The sequence below is a fragment of the Melospiza georgiana genome, chromosome 1 (genome assembly GCF_028018845.1).
Source record: "Melospiza georgiana isolate bMelGeo1 chromosome 1, bMelGeo1.pri, whole genome shotgun sequence".
NCBI lineage: Eukaryota > Metazoa > Chordata > Aves > Passeriformes > Passerellidae > Melospiza > Melospiza georgiana.
In genome coordinates this window covers 62,587,245-62,610,959 of record NC_080430.1, presented here as the reverse complement: position 1 = coordinate 62,610,959, position 23,715 = coordinate 62,587,245, and the positions used below count along the sequence as shown (strand labels likewise).

General features: G+C 38.4%; 1 protein-coding gene across 1 annotated transcript in view; it reads right to left on the bottom strand.

The window, feature by feature from the left end:
• DCDC2 (doublecortin domain containing 2) overlaps positions 1 to 22,909 on the bottom strand; it is a 51,825-nt gene extending 28,916 nt beyond the window's left edge. Inside the window, exons 1-7 of the mRNA XM_058035573.1 lie at positions 22,617 to 22,909; positions 18,321 to 18,372; positions 17,614 to 17,616; positions 10,367 to 10,381; positions 5,723 to 5,799; positions 5,467 to 5,598; positions 678 to 821 (exon numbers count right to left, since the gene is read on the bottom strand). Coding sequence (XP_057891556.1) covers positions 678 to 821; positions 5,467 to 5,598; positions 5,723 to 5,799; positions 10,367 to 10,381; positions 17,614 to 17,616; positions 18,321 to 18,372; positions 22,617 to 22,909 — 716 coding nt within the window. The remainder of the gene's footprint in view (positions 1 to 677; positions 822 to 5,466; positions 5,599 to 5,722; positions 5,800 to 10,366; positions 10,382 to 17,613; positions 17,617 to 18,320; positions 18,373 to 22,616) is intronic.
• Between the last annotated feature and the right edge of the window lie 806 nt (positions 22,910 to 23,715).

Here is a 23,715-nt window from a genome sequence, read left to right as displayed (position 1 = left end):
GCAGATAACACCAAGATGGCTATGGCAACAGAGATAATTGCTTTTTTCACTGTGTGTTTTCACTAAGCATCACTTGTTCTGTTTAGTAGACTATGTTTAAATGCATAATCATTAACTTATTCAACAAGTGCATTACCCCACAATGCATACTTTATACACCAAAACCTTGCAGAGCAGTATCCAGTGCATTACTATGTGAATTCTTACAATTTTCATTTCTTTCCTCTTATTTCAATGAAATGGTTCCAAATTCTCATGTTTTCCAAAGGTACAAAAAGCACAAGTTTCTCCTTACAGACACCTAGTTTAGCACTCTATTATGTGATTGTTCTAGCCTACAAAAAACAAAACATTACTAACCAAGAGTAGACCTAAACTGCTGATTCAGCTGTGCACATTTTTATCCCAAGGAAAAAAAAATAGGATTACTTTGACTTGTATTAGTTTTTCTTGGATGCTAATTTTGTGATACATGATCAAGGGAATGCTTATGAGATGAACTGGTCTCCTGAATTTCCATTTCTGCTTTTGTTATTTTTATCTCAGCTTTCTCAGAAGCTGACAGTGAAGGTTTGCATCCATACTAACTCATGCATCATTCTTGGAATAAGAATTTTTTACTTTACTATTGGCACACGCAAACACACAGGAGTGTATCACACACTTTTAGAACTTACCCCTGTGGCCTTCTCATTGTAGCCTTGGACAGCAGATCATGATATGGCAATTTCTTAAACTTTTCTCTACCTACTGCAACATAAATTTGCCCATTCTCCAAGTCTGACCCATTCTGAACAAGTTTTCCATCTACAGTGTAGAGTCTGAAAAATATGAAAATGTTTATTATAATAAACCTTAACATTCAGTTAGGTGCATTAAGAGCACTGAAAGCTATGTTAATCTAAACTCACTAAATATATGTTGAATTTCCAGATATGGAACCCAATAAAGTACAGCAGACACCATACAATGATCAGCAACACAGTTTTTAAAAAAAACCCAACCAAGCAAAAAAAAAACAAAAAAACCCAAAAAAAAAACCACCAAAAAAAACACCAAAAAACAAAAAAACAAAACAAAAAAAAAAAAAAAAAAAAAAAAACCACCAAAAAAACCAAAAAAAAAAAACCAAAAAAAGCAGAACAAACCTCCAAGGAAAACAGCAAAATAACTACTTAAATCACAGCTTATATAAAACTAACAAAGAATGAAGTGCTATAATAGAGGAAATACATAATTTCTGGAAAGAAATAAATTTCTTTGTATTTCTAAGGTCTTCAATATCTTTTCCCTGTTATTTTGGAAGGAATGTATTGCATGAGTTCCTGCCCCCTCTCCTACCAAGTTCCACCTTCTATGTGTGTTCAAGGAACTATGCAGTAACCTGGGAAGAACAGGGAATTCATGACTGAAAGTCCTGTCCACCTAACACAGACCCTGCCAATAACATTGCATTTATATTGTTACATTGTGTAGATCAGAAGGTTGGAACTTGACAGGAACAACAAGAAATACAGCACTATATTAAAACAAGAAGCCATGTATCCTGGGCACATACCAATAATGACTATGTCTATTACAGCAGGTGGATTTTTACCATGACTTCTTTTTGAGAAGAAAGAAATGCATCAGGGACTGCTGGAGGGAATTTATTTCCTAGTCAAATTTGTGATTTTATTTTAGCACAGTCAAAACAGTGAGTAAGGAGGAACATTCAATAATAAATTAGCTCTTTCCTACAAAGCATGGTTCAAAACTCAACAATATTTATATTTAATTTAAAAGTCAGCAATAACAACTTTAATGAAAGTCTTAACTGCAGGAATGTTGAATGGCTATCTTAACTACCCTTCTAGAAGCCTTCTAGCTATACTAGAGCTATACTTTGTACAAATTTATAGTCATAATTTTCAACACAATGCAAGGAGATGTAAAAAAATACACACAACCATACTATGAACATTTGAGGAAGAGTATCAGGAGGCTACCTTGAATAAACCCTTGACTTATAATGTGCAAAATTTTTCAGTTTAATAGATAAAGAACTTTTAAAACTGATACATGTGGCGGCATAACCTTGAATAAATGCAGAAGAAACTAATGTACTTTACTGAACCAGGAATCACAGAATATCTGAGGTTGAACAAGATGTCTGGGGACCACCCAGTCCAATCAGGCCTTGCAGAGTAAGAGCAACTACAGTAGGTTGTTCAGAACTGTCTCTAGGTATGTTTTGAACACCTGCAAGGATGGAGACTCCAATGCCTCTCTAGGAAACATGTTCCAATATATGATGACCATTACTGTAAGTTCTTTTTCTTCTGTTCAAGTGAAATTTCCTTCTCTCATTTTGTGCCCATTGCCTCTTGTCCTATCACTGCGCACCACTGAGAAAAGCCTGGCTCTGTCTTCTTCACTCATTCCTACCAGGTATATACACACATTTAAAAGATTCCCCTGAGCCTTCTCTTCCTCAGGCTGCAGAGTCCCAGCTCTCCTCACACTACAGGCATCTTCAAGCCCTTCCTCTCTGTGGCCCTTTGCTGCACTTGTTCCTGCATGTCCATGTCTTTCTTGTATCACCCTCATAAAAGTACCCTAATTTTTTGTGTGTCTCCTGCCACATGGGAACACGTTTCCAAGTGCAAACACTGAAAATTTTGAAAGGTGAAATTGCAGCTATTTTAAATCTAGATCACATTGCTGCTTCCTTGAGAAGAGGTATGCTAACTCTGGAGCACCTTGTTTGTGTTACTCATATTTATTTCATAGCACAAACGTTCTACAGGCACACCAGCAATTCAAAGAGCAATTTATGTTTCACTACCACTGAGTCAACATCAGTTACACACAAACAATGAAAATAAAACAAGCTATCAGAAAATCAGCAGGAAGCCTATTTCTGAATTAATCTCACTGTGTTCTGCTAGATTGCACTTCACTTTGGGAACTCAGGGGAAAAACCAGCAAATCAGTGTACCACAGTTAAGAATTGTTTATATATTTGTATGAGGCTACAGATATAGAGGGGTACATACAAAATAATGGTTTTTTTTGGTTCCTGATCTTTCATTTTGCTTGTGTTTTAATGTTATATTTAAAGTGCACAAGTTGTTTGTTTAAAATAACTCAAAAAATGTTACAGATTACTTGGCAATCTTTAATTGCATTTCTCACCCTGAAAATTATAATCACAATAGCAAAATCAAGCACAATCAGTCTCTGAAAATGAAAGTGAAATCAAAAATGTATTTTTTAAAAATGGATCTTCAAACAAATAACTAACTAAATGGACTTAACAAGCACACACAAGTTTTGTGACACAAATTTCTGAAGCTACTTGTTTACAATTTTGGAATTTTGAAGCCACAATTTTCACCCACCCACTTTGCCACAACCATTCACAAACCAGCTAGGCTCTCTCTGGCTTGTATTATGTACCAAAAATGGTCACTTCTTCTGAGGATGAACTAAGTTTGCCTTGTGAGATGTCAGTGGACTTCCACTTTCCGTCCTGAATCCAAGGTAAAAAGTGACAGCCAAAAGAAAGCAAGCATACAGGCTGAGAAAGGGAGACAGCAAAGACACAATTTCTGGGACAATATCCCCAAATTCCCAGCTGCTGATGCACCCAGTACCTGCCCATCAGATTGCTGCACCCCCTCCCCATCAACAATCTGACAAGCAGAAAAGCTGCTTTCCCATCATCTCCCCTCTCATATTTCATGCTTGCATCTCTATTCTGATCAGGGTGATCAATAATTTCTTTTTTAAAAAGCCCCATGTGAAACTGTGAGACTTGGTAGCTTTTTAAGTCTTTTAATAACATAGAAAAGAAAAAGCTGCCCTGTTTATAATGCAGGTTCTTGTAAATCCACTTATGCTTCTTTAATGAGAAATTACATCTTCCCAGCATCAGTGGTCTTACCAGATCTCCCCAAATGCTAACATAGTTTCAGTAAACCCCAGCAAGTAATGTGTAACTTACTAGAGAACTATGATCAGTTTACTAATGGATTTAATATGTATTTCTAATATTTTAAAGAAAAGAAAATGAAAACTGAGTTAAAACCAGCAAGGGGAGAACATTAAATAATTTAAAATGTCATGTACATTATCTTATTTTTGAAGGATTAAAGATGTGCACTGAAGGGAACTTCACAAAAGGAATCTTAGTTATATATTGAATGCTTTCATGTACAACATTCAGTTTCACCAGAGAGACACCAAGCAATGAAAATAAAATATGAAAGATTTTTAAATGGCTAAACAACCTGAGAGCAGAAAGAATTGGTATGTTGTAAATGTTTTTTCTCGCTTTGTTCGCTTCTGAATTACACTAGTGGAGAAACAGACCCAGAAAGCTTCGACAGATGCAGATTTACTTTACTGCAAGTGAAAGTCATAAGCAGCCAGTTAATAGGAGCAAAGAAGTTCAGGGCTGAGAGAAAAAACTTGATGAGAGCTAATATTCAACAGCATTACCTTAACATTCTCTCACCCTTATCAAACGGGAAAGCAAGCAGAAGAACTAAAAGACTACCTTATCTGCACTGTTTTGAGAAAGATTTTGCAAGCTTAGCCTCAGACATTGCATAGGCTGTGAAGAATGATTTTCCACAAAAGGTCCTTTCCCACCTGATTAAGAAATTTCTGTAATGTGCTCTGCATGGGGCCACACTGGAACGTTTGTAATTTGCTTGCACACCTTGAGAGCACACTTAAACTGCAATGTTTCTCACAGGTATCACATCTATCATTTTGCTCTAAAACTTACAAAAACTACCAAATGCCTTTTTAGGCAACTTATTTTACACTGTAAAAGCCTTAAGGGACTGAAACCTACCTATCCAAGAGGTCGCCTCCTATTCCTTGGATACCTCAACAACTCAGACCAGCTGAGGTACTGGAACTGGCAAACCCCAACAACAACTTTGGCCTTGGTTTTTATTAAGAGGCTGAATATGAAGCACATCCTAATCTTGCCCCAGGTATGCAAACCCCAGAGAATCTATAATATTCTCCTTGAAATTGTTTGCCCCAATGAATTTAAAGAACTATCAAAATTGAAAAGTAACACACATCGTGTACCCCACATTCCAAACATCTTCACCAACTTTACCATGCTTATTTATTTCATTATGACACATAACTTATTTATTAGTACTAAATGTGTACTCATTGTATTATTACTGGCCTGCTAATTAAATAAATTAATAAATATTAATTTTAAAATAACAGTTCAAGCAAATTGCAGTTATTCTTTTTTTAAATAGCAGTAGAAATGAAATGTGAAGGTTACTTAGAGTCAACGTATTTCCACTTTGTGGCCTTCTGATGCATTTTAATTTTCTTACAGTGAAATTTCCCATAAAATAGGAATGACCCTTTATATCTACCTATGGAGTTTTAGAAACACATCTAGGCATATAAAATGTATCTTGCAAATATTTGGCTTCCTTATACCTGTGAACAGCTCCACTTCTGAGAGGAACTTTTCCTGTTGCCATTTCAAGAATATGGTCCCAGTGATTCAGTGTTTTCCTGGGAATGAGGAGGCGCACTGCAGGGCTAATAAGGTCTCCATTAGCAATCAGGCTGAAATAAAGCAAAGTAAAATAACTTGGAGGAGCATTTTAAACAAAGCTCCCCTGAAGTGAACATGGTACCACCACCACCCCTGAAATGGCAATCCATTTGAAATTGTGAAAATTCTACTTACAAAATAGTGTAGGGCTCCTGGAGAGGCTTTCGAAACCGTGCTGACACAGTGATCCTACTGTGAGTAACTGGCTTGACCTGCAAGAACAAAAGAAGAATTAGTCCTCATAGTAAGAAAAAGTTTACCCTGACCACCATCAGCAAGTGGGACAGCATGTCTATAAAGAATGCATTTTATTCCATTTCAGCTTCACCTTCTACATAGCACACATAATTACTGCTGCAGGTTTATGTGTGTGTCCAGTGACAACCACAGCACAGCACACCACAGTGCACCATGGCACAACACATGGTTGGCACTGAGGAGACAGAACTGTATGGACATCTCAGGTGTTCTACAGACCCAAAGAAATACTTCCAAATGCTGTTCTTGCTGTCTTAGTCTTTATTGATTATAACCATGGTGCAGGCAATTTAATTATCTCCTCTTTTTAACAATAAATGACATTGCTAGATCCCTCTGCTATTATAATAACTACTTTTGGTCTTGTATAGGCCTTTAATCCAAATCCATCAGTAATTTATAAAGATTCCTGAATACTTTGCTCATTTTAGAGCAATGACTCAAAAGTGAGGTGAACTGCAGGTTTTAGCCTTCAGAATAATACACAGGCTACTTAATTCCCAGAATTATGCCCTATACTCTTTTGAATGGACACTGCATTGAGATCAACATTAATGTTGTTATTCTGAACAGAAAGTTAAGAAAAAGAAAAGGATAAAGCCTTTCAAAAATCAGGAAGATTTCTTTTTAATTCTTCATAATTAGCAAATCAAAATAAGGTGTTAAATCCAAACAAACATTCAAAAGTTATAGTACATGCATTTACAAGTTCACTACATTTCTAAAAAAAATACCATAGAAACTTAAAGGATTAAATAGCTGGTGTGCAGAGAGACATGCTTTCAAATAGATGCACAAAGTTTATTTAAACTGGCAATTTTCCAGTCACCATGTAAAACAGTCTAATGACACAGTATGTTGCAGTTTTATCACACTCTGTGCTAACTTAACCAGTGCTTCTCATTTAATTTGTGGGAAATGGTCTGAACTCCAGGGCTTTTAGTCTTTGCTTGGATTTTCACACAAACACATTTAATAATGACTAGAATGCTTTCCAGTTCTTTCTTGGGCATACACTGAAAAGAAAGGTGCTCAACCTAGTAGATATTCCCAATGGGCTAAAAATTATTATTAAAATAATGAAATCTGACTTCCCACATGGGTCAAAGAATGTCACACAGCAAATTCTGCACCAAGCATGTAAATTCTGGAGGTGAGATAGCAAACTTAGGAGAAAGGGAACCAACAAAACAAAAGCAATAATGGCACTCCTTAGTGTACAACCATTTCAAGTGAAATACAGCAACAGGTGAATCTGTGGAACAAAATCTGTTTTCAATGTCTGCTGAAAAAGAAGCATATTTATTCTGAATTCAACTCACTTCAGCTTGCTGTGTTTTTCAAAGGCCTTGTGAGCTGTGTAGCCCTCTCAAACATTTGTGTTTTGAGAGACTCAGAGGACATAAAAGCCCACAGTGGTTATGGATGGAGAAAGACATAATCAACCTTTGCAGAGCTCCACAGACTAAAAAGATTAAACAGAAGCAACCAGACCCAGAAGGGCATGGTGATTTGAAAGTCAGTGCAAAGGGATATTTTGGCCAGAGACATCTGCAAGAGGAGAGACAGCAAGGAAGATGTTACTACTGCATTGTGCCAGCATTGCTTGCAGACCAGACTAGGAAGCAGACTCCTGGCATGGCTGGGGACCTTTAAGCAAGAAATTTACAAGTCATGTGCATTTACTCAGACCTATTTTGTAGATGCATGTTTGTTTTGGCCTCATTCAAAGAGAAATTTCGTACTAGACTGTACATGCACTAATGCCTAAGGTAATTGCAGTTCACAGTCTTGCTGTCAATTCCAGTGTGATCTGAATCAGGTGAAAGATTCACACTTACTACTACAGGCTTGGAAAGAGAGTAAGAGGTTGCTATCATACACCTCATTAGGGGAGGCAAAGACATTTCTTGAGAAGTGCAAAGTAACTTAGGAGCTCAACCATGCTTGCAGAAACATTAGAAGAATATTTTTCAGAGCATAGCTGGTCATTTATGTCACCAAAGTTTGAAATGAAAATTTACTGGAAAAAAATGAAAATAAACGTTAAACTGCAGCATCTGAAAACATTTCTATTGCTGCTGTCAGCCATTAAAGGGTTGTTTTCTTAGAGTAAGCTATCTAATAATGAGTTTCAGCTTTTTTCAGGGGGAAAAAAGTAACTTTCTAAATGTTATGCAACTGGAGGCTAAGACACTACTGATTTATTTCCATAGCATCAGGTCCTAATGTTTAGGCTCCAAACACAAAATGGGTGTTACTAAACCTTGGATGCCCTTACACCTTTCTTTATAGCTGGTAGGTTGCCAGGATAATCCCCTATAAAATATCCAATACATAAATAGTAACATTCTAAATCACTTTGTCTAAAAGTTGATTTCACATCCATTCCTGATGCTCACTTAGGCTACTTAAGCTCTCCCACAGTCTCTCCACACAGTCCATCAAATTAAGTTCTCTGATGTAGTCTGCAACATTCAGGGTCCAATGCTCCACCCTTCACTGGAACAGTTAAAAAGCATTCACTAAGCATAAAGAAGCCCTTTAGGATAGCCCTAGGTGTATCCTATTACTTGGTTGCTCCTGCAGGCTGATGAAACCATTCATTTTGGTGTAGGTTCCTCAGAAGGCATCAAGTGATTGCACATAGCACAGTCACCAGACCCTGGAGAACACAATAACCTGGCAGATGTTACGAGCCCATTTATTATTTGAAGGATTGTATTTCTGCCCCTGGTAGGTACTGAAGCATCAACTTGGAAGTTTGTATTTTGAGTTGCTCTCTGAAGATCATTAGTATTTCTGGCAGTCTTCTGCCCCTTACAAGTTTAGGCTTGTTATTAAACAAACAAACTGCAGGGGATTATAACATGGGACCAGCTTGGGCCAAGACTAAATATTTGTCTGTTCTACCTAAGCATGGCCTAAACTGGAACAAAATATAAACTTGAACTATTTACCTAAGCCTGTTTAAATCAATGTACCTTTTGTATTTAAAAAAAAAATGAAGATAATATGTTAGTGCAATAATACATGTGATAAAGTGAAACTACAAAAATCAGTGCAAGGATGTATGCTCTGAAGTCATATTTTATAAAGATCACACTACACTGTGATTTAAAAAGGAAAAAAAAGGTAAGAAAAAACCCACTATTTCCTATACTATACAAGTTTCTTTTCATTAATCTGACTGTTCTGTTTGTAGAGTTTAGGATAACTTCTCTCTGATCAATGTTAAACTATTTATGGTCATGAAAAGCACAGCACCTAACTTCAAAACACAGAAGTATACATTAATAAAAGACCAAGTGCCCAGCCACAGTAAATCAATTTATTTCCTTTGAGGTATAAGGAGTTCCACGAAACCATGCCAATGGAAGAACTGGTCCAGAGGTTAATTAAAGAATACATAGTTCTGCTCCTATTATGTTTGTAGGAGGCACCACATTGTTGCAGTGTCTGGAATATCCTGGCCCCTCTGGCACTGCAGAGTTACATATTAACAACAAAGTGGTCCGGGGTGAAAGTTTGTGCTTACATTAAGAGACCAGCATCACTAGCCCCCTAACCCCTTTATTTTCTTTTCATTTCACCAGCCACATTCTCTGATGATGTACATCAGCACTTTCCTATTTACGTCAGCAACTGCAAGCAGATTTACGTTAATCAGTGGTCTGACCCCATTATGATTTTATCTTTAAATTTTGTACATTTTCAGTTTGTTTGAAAAGACTCATTTAAGGGCAGCTTCCATTTCCTACTGACAAACATTGCCAACAATTCATAATTTGTGATGAGATACTTATCTGAGGTATTACACGACAACACACAGCAGCACAAAGTGTCCAGGAGAGGAAGGAGGAACTCAGAGCAAACTTTATGTAAGCTGGAAGCAATCAATCCAATGACAATTTGCAAGGCAACAAGAGTTACACAGCTGGAAATACACCACGAGATCACAGACACTCAAAACCACTATAATTTTTGTTTTTCTATTCTTTAAACAAAAGATATTTCACACAGAGCCTCTTACAGCAGAATGGATTTTCCTTACTTGAGAGAGGAGTTACCATCTGTGAAATGGCTTTGCAAAGCACCTTGTAAAGTCTGGGGAAAACAAAACAACTAAACTCAGCACAGCTTAGGCTCTGGGAATGGGAATCACTGTGCAGTGTTGGAGAACTCTGTAAACACTTGAATCTCAGAACACTTTTTACAAAGTCTCTTGGGAATCCAGCTTTCCTCATCGGTCATAACACCCTGGGGTTGAACGTGTGATTAGCTCTGAGTGTCTCCTAACAGCCTTTTGTAAATACAAACACACAGCACATCAGCATCCTACTGAAGCCAGGTAATAAAATACATGCCCTCACAGCTGTTTGTTTTAAAAACATCCTATATATTTTTCACTTTTATGCTAAACATAGCTATTTGCTAAATATTTACAAAAATTTAACAAATACAAACACAACACTTAAGAAACACATACAACACATTGCACAATCTACTTTTGGTACTTACATCTTCCAGTGTTGACTGTTGGAAAAAAACCAAAAACAAAGCTAAATCATCAGCAGCCAAACCATTACCTCAGGCATACTTTCATATTTTTATAGGAAAACTATTTTGAATTAGCCTGTGCATATCCACAAGTACATTTGAATATAATATGTGTGTATGCATAAATATATACACACTTTAATACAATTTTCATTTTAAAACTTCTTTTATGTTTATATTCAGCTCACTACATGAAAACAAATTACAACAGTAAGTTTTATAAAGCCATTTCAGCACAGGAAAGATCTGTTTCATAGATACATTACATTTTTTAACAGGCATTTTTATACGCAATGACAAAAGATGCAGAGTCAAACTCATTAAATAAATAAACCCATTCCTAGTGTTCCTTTTTAGAACACTAGGAATGGGTTTGCTTATGCAAACTTTCTAACTCCAAGAAGTATGAGACTGGGAAAGAATGTCACACATATGGCATTAAATGGAAATCATCATTGAGAATGGCTATTCATGTAAGGACTTTGAGCAATGCACACATTGGTTTGAAGTATACAGATAAAAATTAATGGTTTTCACTTCTTGCTTCAGACACATGCTAACCAGTAAAAGATAATAAACATTAATCTCTAACATGAAGATGTATCAAAATTAAGTTTATTTGTTTTGGTTGGTGTGAACTTATTTGCTGATCCCCACACATAGAGTTTTTGCTTCTATGAATGCTGCACTATACCTCTCAACACTTATTATAAAAATGTAGACTGGAAAGTGGGACAGACTCTGAAAACTACCCAATCTCCTCTTGGCTACTTGGGACTTGCAAGAGGCACATGACACTTCACAGAGTCAACCCTTGTATATAAGAAAAGGATGCAGTTAATGAATTAGTATTTTAACTGGCCTCTAGCACACCAGTCTACATACTCAGTTTCTAAAGAGGTGATTTTTATGCACTTGAGGAGAGGTTCAAATAGAAATGTGCTGTTCTTATCATCACTTTTCCTTTCAGTGGTCATTAAATAATTAGACATATGCTAAATACAGGCATCTGGCAGCACTTTCACAGTGCTGCCATGAATACATGCACCAGTTACTTATAGCTAAGAAATGGTATCACTATTGCCTTTCCTTACCAGAAATGTCCCCCCATCAAAGGGGCAATTAAACAACTGCATGATTTGCAGGATAGCATGTATTTACAAAGCCACACTGGACAGCAACAAAGCAAGAGTCAAAAAATGTAATGTGTCTGAAGCATGTGCTCTGTGCCCATTTGATTTGTGCAGGCTGAAAAGCTGGCCTTTCTTATGGCTACCAATGTAGTCCTAAGTGCTATGAACATCTCAGTCATTACTCACGTCACTTTATAACTAACCTTTCAAAGCTTTAAATATTTCAACACAGTGTCACATTCCAAATTTATCAGCTCATGCAATGAGCCATGGCCTTGCCAGTTTGTTACAATGGCCTGTTTGTTAATCAATGTGCCCAGGAAAATTGAGAACAAATATTTACATCTCCCTGAGGTAGAACTGGGGTCAAAAGAACCAAAACCCCACTGATACACACCATCACCGCCGAGTGATGTAAAAGAAAGGAATGTTCAAGGTTCAGTGATCAAAACCAAACTAGAACAATAAGTTTTCTAAAGCTATTACAACACAGGAAACACGTTATCTTTTTCATAGAAACTGACTTTTTTTAATGGACATTTTTTACACGTTGACTCAAGTTTCAGAGTCAAACTCACTGAGGTGTTTTGCTAGTACAAAACCATTTCAGTCATCCTATGCAGTAGCTAACCTGGATAATCCACACTTCCCTGGCTACTTTGCATTGCTAGATGGTGCTCTGGATAGTACAAACCAGCCTTGAGCCAAAAACTACAAACCTTTCTACTGCTGTGGATATAAAGCAACACTCAAACTGCACACAAACTTCTCAGCACATATAAAAACAGGATGAGCTGGAAATGAGCTATTCCACAGCAGACAGTTGTGTAGTGACCAAGGGAGCCTTCTAGGCTGCAAAGCTCCTACAAAATTCCCAGAGTGTTTAAAGCCAACCCATTCATCTTCAAGGAAAATTGCCCTCCTTTTCAGGCACAGTAAGTGAAATGGAGTTTGTATTCGCTGTACATATCATCTCAGCTATTTAAGCTCTGGGGGGAAAAGAAAAAATTCAGTCTGGATCTGGCATGACTTTGGGACATTGGACCAGTGGCCAAACATTCAGCTGGGACAAGTCAAACAATGGCATGGCCTTATCTGCCCAGAACACAGCCTATGCTATGCTCCAAAATAGATCACATCTGCATTACCTCTGGATCCCAACAATAGCTCCCACTTCTTCTCTGAGTTGCATGATGCTGTACTCACACTGCTTACAACACACACAATGATGGCATCAATAACAGAGTTTATTCAAGCAAAATAGATCCTGATATTAATTTGTGACTCTGACATGATAGTGATGATTCTGGCTGGTCTTGCCTCTCACATTTTGTCTTTTCCCCAAATTATTTAGACTAATTAAATCAAAAGTTCAGGTCCTTCTGATGAGTTTTTATGGCTCATCAGAAGGACCTGAAGCTAGGAACAGTCAAATAACTGAAGAACAAAATAAAACCCACCCAAAAAATCTTTGTTTTTTTCTTCACCATTTTTAATAAAAGGTGAAAGGTGTTAATGTTTCAAGTAAGTCAATTTAATATACAGCAACAAATTATTAATGAGACTAACACATGCCTCATTAAAAGCTTCACTGTTGGCACCTCCTCACTTGCTCCTGGCCTCCTGACAGGCCAGGAAGACTGGCTACTCAACTAAACAAGGCAGGTCTTAATCAAGGAAGAGAATAACTTTCAAGTTAAGTTTCAGATCAAACTCAATACAGACCATAGAATTCTCCAGTAGCATGAACCAAAGTCTTTCTGCTACTCAAAAATTCAATAAATCCATTTGTAAGCAAGCTGCTAGTCAAAATACTTGAAACCGCACAGTTCAGGTAATATAAAAGTATATAAAGAGAAGTTTTATTCATTCGTAGTCCAAATAAGGAAGAAAAGGGCACAGCTTATCTTCTAACTGGATGTCTGGGCAGTTCTTCTCTAATTCCTCCTGGTACTGGGCTGTGAACCCTCAGGAAGGGTATTTGTTTTGTATGCCTTGTTGTGCTAATTATGTTACCAGGATACTAAATACCAAACAATGGCATATCACATTTAACCATTAAAGATGTTGCTAAGGAGATTAAAGATATATATCACATTTTTTTAAACTTCACATTTTAATAGTCTTATTCCTTAAAATACACTTACAGCAGAATTGTTAATTAATTTCGCATGAGGAAATAAAAAAAATTCTTGCCCAGTCTGTGATGCCAGCAGTAGAAGAAATCAAATGGGTCAAATATGGATTAGCAAGAGGGTTTAGAGAATTGGAAGAGACCTTCAAGATCATCGAGTCCAACCCATGCCCTAACATCTCAATTAAACCATGGCACTGAGTGCCATATCCAGTCTTTTTTTAATCAAATCCAGGGATGGTGACTCCACCACTTCCCCGGGCAGACCATTCCAGAACTTTATCACTCTTTCCATAAAAATCTTTTGCCTAATATCCAATCTATAACCTATAGTTTTGCATTGTGGCAAAGGAATATGAAGTGAACCTTTATACATGACTTGTTACCAGCAAAACAGTATTTTGTGTTTAGCAATTTTGGGTAGCACAAATAATGTTTGAGTTTTTTTAATCCTTAGGAAAGAATCTGGAAAGAATATCTTATGTAGTTACATTGTTTTGACATCAAAAGGCTATAATTTGCACAGCCTGGGATAATTTCTAGTATCCATTTAGTCCCCTTTACAAAACTATCTTTTGTACAGAGAAAATATCCAACAGTCATTTCTAAGTGACAGTTAGATGTTAAAGTGAATCAAGAGCCCAATAATTGAAAAATGACAAGATTTTCCTTATGATTAAACATGTATGTTGTCAAACATGATAAACAGTAGTTTTAAAATAAAAAATAATTATAACTACTGTGATTTTTCATGAGAAGGTACTTGAAAATGAATGACTCATGTCAAGTTAGATACAAGGTATATCCAGCATGAACAGACCAAAATAATTTGTGAAACCAAGACAACATCATAGACTTCCAAAATGTATTTTTTGCAGATAAGTGCAATCATACTACTGCTGAGAGATGAGTGGTGACTTTGTCAAGCAACAAAGGAAGAGGAAAAACAATTGCCATAAATGATACTAGAATAATTTTAATTTTGAAACATGGAGGAACAGAGGGAAATGCAGGGTTTGCAAGTCTTCAAAATAATTTTATAGCATCATCTTAAATGCTTTTGGGGAAAATTTTACTGCTAAGTTCATATCTACCAAGTCTCAACCATTGTATTTTCTACCTCACATTCCCCCGTCATGGTGCTTGTCTCTTCTCTCAGCACTGGACAACAGGGACCAGGACCTGTCCCAGGATCTCACCAAGAATGCAGTGGCCACTACTACACTGAGATTTGCCAATCTGCTATGCCTGGTCCACAAGACCCCCCAGCAGCTGCTGAGGGATGGGCTGTACCTGGAGACTACTGGTAGAAGACATTCTGCTAGTCACATTTTCACTGTGCAGTCACACTTCATCACAGGCACAAACACGTTCTGTGAAGCTCCCTAGAAAGCAAAAGCACTTTACTCCATGTCCTAGCCCATGTCTGTGTCTTCCAGAATGTGACCAATGTGAGAACTGATAGGTACTGGATCAGAAAAAGAAATTTAAAATTATAAAAATGTTTAAACATTCACTCAAGTCCTTGTGATTAGTAAGTGTTTTCACTGGGAGAGACATTCTGGAGGTGTTACAGATACAAATATGCAGGTCATACATGTAGGATAGCTTTGAGGAATCTTTACTAATCCTCTGAAAAATCATTCATAAAAACATTGATTATTCCATTCAACAAATACTCCTATAAATGTGACCACACCTAAACCAAATTATAAAACAAGAAGTTGCAATCAAAAAGGAGTTATGGAAAAATAAAATAAGGTAAAACAGTGAAAAAGTAATTGGGAAAACTGGGAAAATGTGGCATAATTGTGTCAGAGCTGCCCACAGAATCACATTGTCCTAGAAGTTCAGGAGAAAAAGTGAAGCGCAGACAAAAAAATGCAATGTTCTTACTACCTAAGATCAGCCAAGGGCAAGGGTATCAACAGTAGACTAGCTTACTCCAGGCCTGCTATGGCCTTCTGATAACAGATGCTGTTTCATACAAACAGTATAACCTTCCTTTTTTCTCTCAGCTGCAAAAGACTGGTTCTTCAATATCAAAATACTTCTGCTTTTCTTGGGTACCTGTAATTCTTTGCTGTTACACTATCACAGGGCAAAATTCATTTACTGCAGCATGTTCAAAGAGTAGCTGATCAGAAGTCAAAGAAGAAAGGAGGCTCCAGCTGAACATATTTTTATGAAGCAAAGAGAGTTTAAAATAAACAGCTGCCTACAGGATTTGCAAATATGAAAGCTCAGTTGATTCTTCTTCAGCTTGCCCATTGCCAATGGCAAGTAAAATTCATCTTTTGAGTGTAGAGAGAGAGACCATTTAGATCAAACAGTGCCTAGAGAAATACAAATGTTCAGACTTTCCCCATATAACTGGAAAATAACATTCGGTACCTTTTAAAAACAATTAAGCTTGTAATAAACAACTGGTAACTCTGTTGGTCTGTATTTTCCCAAGAGATCAATTGTTAGATTCCTCAAGCACATCATTTAACGTGCATTTGGACTTGCACATCAGCTTTGGTACAAAAGGGATCTCTCTTGAAAAACAAGAAGCTCAGCTGCCAAAAGAAGTGAGGGATGGAAACACACCTGAGAAAGAGTTTGCAACAAAGCTTTAGCTTGGGTCAGGATGAAATCTTTTTACTATTTTGCCTAGCAGTAACACAACCATTAAAATTTTGAGATGTTTTATTACAGCATGATGGCTCTGCCAGAGGATTTACACCATATTTTGAACATAATTTTTTTTTTGCTTAATTCTAGTTTGACACACATTTTCTAGTTTGCAAATTTAAAGTAATGGAGATGTTGCCTTGCAAGAACAACATTAAAGTGCTCCCAAAAGCAGATGTCAAGCATTTGGCAGTTTAACTAAGACAAAAGGAACACAGCTGCATACAAATACACAGTGTACAGCTGCTGCATAAAGTTTTCTTCATTTTGACTCCCTGAACACTAACCAGAATCAGATATTTGCAATTGTTTTAGTGGACAAAATGCCAAATTACACGTGCTTGAAGCAATCAGATTTTATACCCGTGTAGTTAAGCATGATAGAAATAGTGCTGCCTCTCTTGGTCCTACAACAAATCTAGGGTTTTGATTTCTAAGTGAACATCTGAAAAAAAAAGTAACTTGGGGCTTGCTGCCTCATATAATTTTAAAAACTAATTTGGGCATTAAAACTTCTGTTACTAGTCCCCTGAAAGTTCACTCCCACGATGAAATTCTTAGGGCATAAAGACAACTGTGTTATTCATAATGCCAGATAAAAATCTGTAGACTACCAATATGTTTCATCTCATTTTTATGACTCCTCTCCCCAAATAAATCAATCATGTTTAAGTTAAATTCAGCACAGGGATTTAGCTCTCCACAGGGAGACTGTGGAGATTGCAAACATAAGTCAAATATGAAGAAGAAAGCTGAAATAATGGAGGGTTTTATACTGGATTACTTCAAAGCCCCAAGACATGGCTGAAAGTGTTAAGATAATATACAATGAGCATTGATTCCAGACAAAATAATAAAAGCCCCTTTTATCAAACATGCATCTGTAAGTAAAAAAAACCTCTCAACTTCTACAACTACTTCTACAACTGCACGGACTTTCTGTAATATCAAAAATCTTCTAAGGATTTCCAGCAAAATAATCAGCCTTAAAACCAGCCTTTAAAAAGCAAGGCTGTAGTTGTACTGATAAGTATCCAACTAAGAATAAATTTACAGGGTAGCTGTAGCAGCAGCCTATCAAATCTTCAACTTGAATTTGATCTTCCTGTTCAGTGAGCCCATTAAAAAAAATACAGGTGACAAGTTATGCTAAATTAAAAAAGTGCTGTATTGCATATCTTCTGAATAAGAAGTATCTGAGTATCACACTAAAGGCCATTAGAGCAATTTTGAGGATCTTCTAGTGTCCTACTGTCTGAAGATACCTGCTTACAAATCATGAATTGCTGCAAATGTGGCCCAAGAGCACAAGGCAAAAGAATTTGACAAACAAGTAGGCTGATGCTTCTTGTGAGGCACAAGCTGGAACACAAATGTTTGTTGGGAGTCACTGCTACCTCCACACACAATGAAACAGTAAAAATTATGCAGAGCCACACATCTCACACAAATCCTCACGATGCTTTTTGAAGCTTGCAGTTATCTCCTCCAACTACAGCATAAGCACTGATGAAGAAAACAACTGAGCTTGGCAAATTATGGACTAGAACTAGTTAAAAGTTTACACTGGCATTTTTCAAACAAAAATGTCTCTTCTTCAGAGGAAATGCCAAATTTTGAAGAAAATTTCCTGGTCCAAAACTCCCAAAATTCTCATTCCTACAATTTTTTCTGCAAGTACAAATCTCCCTTAGGTTTATGACCAGATTCAAGGAAGAAAACAAGGGATCTTTTTTATTACTGACTTTTTAGCTGGATGTGGCAATTTAGAAAGCTGAGCAGAAGACAGTCAATATATCATGCTCAGAGCAACCAGAGTAATAAGCACTGAAGAAATATGTGCAGAATGGTAGATAACTGTATTATTATAAAATTAAATAGAATAAATGTATATTAAAAAATCAGGTTTGAATTCAGATCTGTCACTAACATAAACTTCAGTCTTATTTCTTCAGTATTTCAGCCATCCTACCTCATTATTGACTTCAGCAGGTTTTTTCTTTGTTTCTCCAATGTCCAAATAGCTGTAGAAAGAGAACAACTTGATTATTTACAGGATCATCTAAATTAAACAATACCGATATTCTACACTTTTTTTTCATACATGAAGGTTTTAAAACTTGTTATGCTTCAAAATAACAGAAAAGTAAGTAATTATTAATATTAACTAACACTTAATACAAATCTTCAGGCTAGCCCTCTGGGCTAATATAATAGACAGGGGAGAACCAACCACCTACCTTCAAGTCACTGGTGATTAGAACAGACCATCAATAACCCCCTTGTCAGAAAGAAGCTCATATACAGCTGTGAGTGGATCAACAATTCTCAGCACAGTGTCACCTTACCAGAGTTTTCAAAGTCATCATCTTGCCTCTTAGTTTCTCACAGTAAGTCTCTGATAGATTGAAGGCTTGCCTGCACACTAAAGTTTAAAAGGATCAGCTAAAGTTTAAAAGGATCTATACCATTTGGGTTTCAATAGAATGTGGACACATCTAAACACTTGTTTCTCATGGCTGGATGAACCAATAATAGCGTCATAATTATTTTATGGATAAAACACATGCCTCAACTGGACAAGCAAACAAAATGCATCTATTTAGACAATATTATGTTCTCCTTGTGATGTTCCCTGATCTCACTTCCAGTGGGAAGGTGCTTTACCAGGAGTTTCAGACTAGAAGACCTTATTTGAGAAGTCAGGTACACCTAAAGCCAAGCACCAGTGCAAGTTCACCATAACACCTCAGATCTCACAACATCTGCAGCCCTACAGTAATATCATTCTCTGTAGTTAATGACTGGGGTTAGATTCATTTGCCAGAAGAAACATTCCTGCTTGGCCAAAGTTAAGAATTCATGGGACTTAAATGAAGGTGCAAAAGCAGGAAAAAAAAAAACAAAGAAAAAACATCCTCCTTTCTTTGAAGGAATAGCAATCATTTATCAGGGTACACAGAATGGTCACAAGGATTTGAAGACTTCCTTGTGAAGGGACAGTAGGACACAGCAAAGCTGCCTGGCCATGCTTGAAAGCGCATGCCAATGCTTTGAAAATGGTAAGTGTAACAATATAGGATAACATTTTTACAAGCCTCATGTTTAAAAACAAATTATAATAACAACTGTTCCAAGCTCTCGGTAGAAAAGGGAACGAGTTCTCTTTAGACCAAAACCAAGAAATCTCATAGCCTTCAAGACTGAAAAGAGGTAAGTGCCTCAGGCAAAATGGTTCCAATATCTGCTGACTGTGATTCTTCTTTTCAAAGCACCTGTCAATTACTTCACCAAAAACTAAGAAAAGTGACAAAGCAAAGCAAATATCTAGTCAAAGGCTTAAATTCACTGTGCAGATGTCTGGACATTCATTCTTCAAATTTCAAGGGCCTGCAAATCTGAAAAGTTCTACATAAGAGCAAAGGCTGTTTTGTTTTTGGTTTTGTTTTTTGTTTTGGATAATGACAAAAAAAAAAAAAAAAAAAAAAAACACGGAAAAAAAAAAAACCTCAGACCAAAAATTTTACAAATGTATTTTCCCTTGCTAAGAAAGCAGAAATGCTCCCAACCCATGGGTACAATCTACCATTGATGAATGAGAACAGATACAAGTACATGGGCAAAGGAAGGGGGATGGAGGAGTAGCATGCTGGAAAAAAGCTAAAAATCGAAACCAGCTCTAGCATAGACAGTCTTCTTTCAGAGAGCTGAGAGCTGGGGAAGAACTCCACAGGGGTGCAGCCTATGTGTGCATTCTCACTCACCACTGCAACAACTCCAATATACCAACAACACACCTTACCACATATACAGCAAAAGTGGGTGTGAAAACTTAGGACACCATTAAATGACAAAACAAACTTGAAAACTTATTATACGTTGCAAAAATTACCAACATTGACTAAAATTTTCTCCATTGAAGAAAATTCCTACATTTTTTTCTAAAATCAGAATTTCTAAATACTGATTTTTTTTTTTTTTTTTTTTATTCAGCAGTTTATCTAGAATATATGCCCTCAGAACTATCAACCTCAAAGTGTTAAGAGGCAGGGTTTGGCTCATGTGCTGAAGGTGAGTGCAGTTTATTCTTGAATTCACCGTGAACAAGAAAGAAAGAAAGAGATTCACTTCTCAGTGTAAGGCATCCGAGAAGAAACAAATGCACTGCTTGAAGCTGTACAGTGACACTTTCAACTTCTGCTACTCCTTGGATACTTTCTCCATTACACTCCCACAGCTCCCACACATCAGTGCAACAAGCCTCCATTTCAAATTTCAGCCCTGCAGAGTCTGTCATAGCAATTAATATGGCCAATAAGAATCACTGGGGGAAAATAAAAATAAATAGATTTTTTTTTTTTAAATCAAACTTCTTGCTGCCATCAGATCCCTTAAGGCAGATGCTTTGGTCTGTCACACTGTAACTGTCTACCTGTGACACATTACACAAAAATACACATTTTTCTTTAATTCCTTCACTTCCTTTCAGAAAACTATTCCTTCCAATTAACCCTTCCTCTCCTCTGACTTTTCTGTCTAAGGCGTCTCCCTAATTACCATTCTGTCTACAACCCAATTAAGAACAACTTCAACATTAAGCCCTTCATCTTCTTTTTAATGCTCATAAAAGCACTGCCAACATTTCCAGCACTGTGTAAACAAATACTAATAAGTGAACAACTCCAATTCTGAATGCAGAAATGGAAGGGATCTCAAGTCATCCCATTTATCCTCTCTACGGCACAGGACTAGGACATAATATCAAGGGATATATAACACAGCCTGGTTTTACCCAGTCCCTTAGGTTAGCTTTTCTTTTCTTTCAGTATTATCTTTATTGGCCTTAAATAACTAGATACCTTGTTGTATGTTGCAATCATAAAAGTCTGAAAAAGTCTCACCATAAAACTCTGACCCATATAGTGTGGCCTGACCAAAAGAAATACTTCTCCCCACACAAATGCAGAGTGCTCAATTCTCTAAACAGTGCATGCTAATGCCAAACACTTACTTATTTGTAGCCTATCAACACAAAACACATTTAGGGAGGTGTAACATGATGTGCTGATAACAATTTTAAGCCATCCACAGAATCACAGGATTTAATATGTAAAAATAATGGTAGATATCTCTTAGAGTTGAGCACTTCATTTGACACAGAAGAGAGTAAGTACTGTTGGAAAAGGGCTTATATTTAGCCTGTCATACATCTTTCTCTCTGGCTTTCCTACTGAAGTGCAAGAAGCTTCAATAAATCTTTAGAAGCAGCCAGTGACAGAAATGGTGAGGGTGATGATAGAGATCCTGTTCATTACACAGAGAGTTTTGTCCTGAAACATAATAAGCCACTAATGAGCTCTCCTGAAAAATATAATGTCCTCAACTCTACAGAACCAAGATGAGGAAGACACTGTAACGGTGGTAGTTGATAATATGAATTCTCAAACATCTCTGGAAAGGGGATGTTAATTTTGAGATTCATTTCCATAAAGTCCCCTGTAGAAAAAATGCCCACAAAGACAAAGCAAATGATAGCATGGTCAATTGAGACCATGACATTCACTGACAGAATTAAGAACAATTACTGATCACATGCAGAGCCACTCTGGAAACACACCTAAAAGCCCAGACCTCCTTCACATTATTCTCTCAGTGACTCACTAGAAAACAGACAAACTGGCAGCTTAATTCTTGGGGTCCGGACAGGAAAAAGAATGTACATGGTCATCTTTTAAATAACAGGAGAAACATTAAAAGGCTATACATGTATCCAAAATGAACAGAAGTGATGGAGACACAGATAACTGGTTAGAATACTTTAGAATTTAAAAAAATAAACAAGAAAGGAAGGATTGGGTATTGAATTCCCAAGCTCATCAACTTTGTGGCAGGACTGTCAACACTCCACCTTTTACTGCTTTCACCACGTTACCCCTGAGCACAAATACGGATACTGGCCTTTCAGCTAAGCACAGACATCGCAACAACATGTCATTCCCGTATGTCCTTCGGGTTCAGGGGCTGTTTCTCCTTTTCTACCGTCTTGTCAAGGAGTTGTCACTGTGTGACTCATGGTACGAATACCCTTTCTGGGGCTCGCCTCTAAAGATCTTTTCCTTTTGCCCTGTGTCACAGCTTCCAAGTTCTCTTTCTGCAATGACTAATAAATAAAAGGGACAGGGTGAGGGGTCGTCTGAAGCACTGCCACCGTGCCAAACCCCAGATGCTGATACTCATTTCTGGATAAATCTTACATTCAGCCACTCACTTGAGCTTCTTGAAGGCCTCCCTGCCACCAGCCACGTACTGCTCCCCGCTCTGGAGCTCGTCCAGCTGCCGGACACGATGCCCACCCCGGGGGGTATAGATGTTCCGCACCGCTCCAAAGGGCGCCTGCACCCCGCCCGTCACCTCTTTCAGGAACACATCGAAGTTGGACACTTTTTTCTCGTGGATGACAATGCGGCGCCCCGGGAAGAAGGGGTCCCCGTTGCGATACACCAGCACGCTCTTCACGCTCGGCTGCGAGAGCCACGATGCCTTTGTGCCAGGGCTGGCCATGCTGCTGGCTCCGTGCGCCCTGCGCCGCCCCAGCCGCCCGCACCTGTGCGCTCGGGAGCGCTCCTGCCGGGGAACCCCTCTGGCCCTGACGCCGCCCACACGGGCACACCTCCCGGGAGCGACCGCGGCCCGCCGGGGCCTGGCACGGCCCTGCGCAGCCTGTACACAGCGGCTCCTCCCCGGCAACCAGCGCCGTGCTCCGGGCGCCGGGTGTCGGAAACGCCAAGCCAGGCGGAGCACTCGGGTGTTCCCGAGCCGGGACACGGACTACCGGGGACCGAGCCTCGGGCCCCTTCATCCTCCGGCTCTGCCATGACGGGAAGCCCGGCCGCGCGGCTTTCCTCGGGAAACTTGACCCCGTGTGCTCGGCCTCCCCGCCCGGCTGCCAGGCGGGAGCCTGCCGGGACCCTGCCCGGCCCGGAGCCCCCGGGGAAGGAGGGAGAGGGGCAGCATGCCCAGAGGAGGCAGAGGGGCCCGCGGGGGCAGAGGGAACGGGATCCGAACGAGGGAGGCAGAGAAATCCCCGCTCTGCCTCCTCCTGCCCGACCGCCGCCCGTTCCCACAAGGGCCGGGCCAGCGGCCGAGCTGCCCTGGCGGCGCAGCGCCCTCACCGCGCTCCGGCACACCCTGGGGACAAGAAGCCGTCAAACCTGAGAGAAAGTAAAACAGAAGCGCCTTCAATTCAAATGTAATTCCTTTAATCAACCTCTTTCCCCCGCCGATAGCCTCGAGTCTAAAAATGCACTAGACCTTCCTACCTGAATTTTTGTAGTGTACAGTAATGATTGTCTTTTCAAATGGGTCTT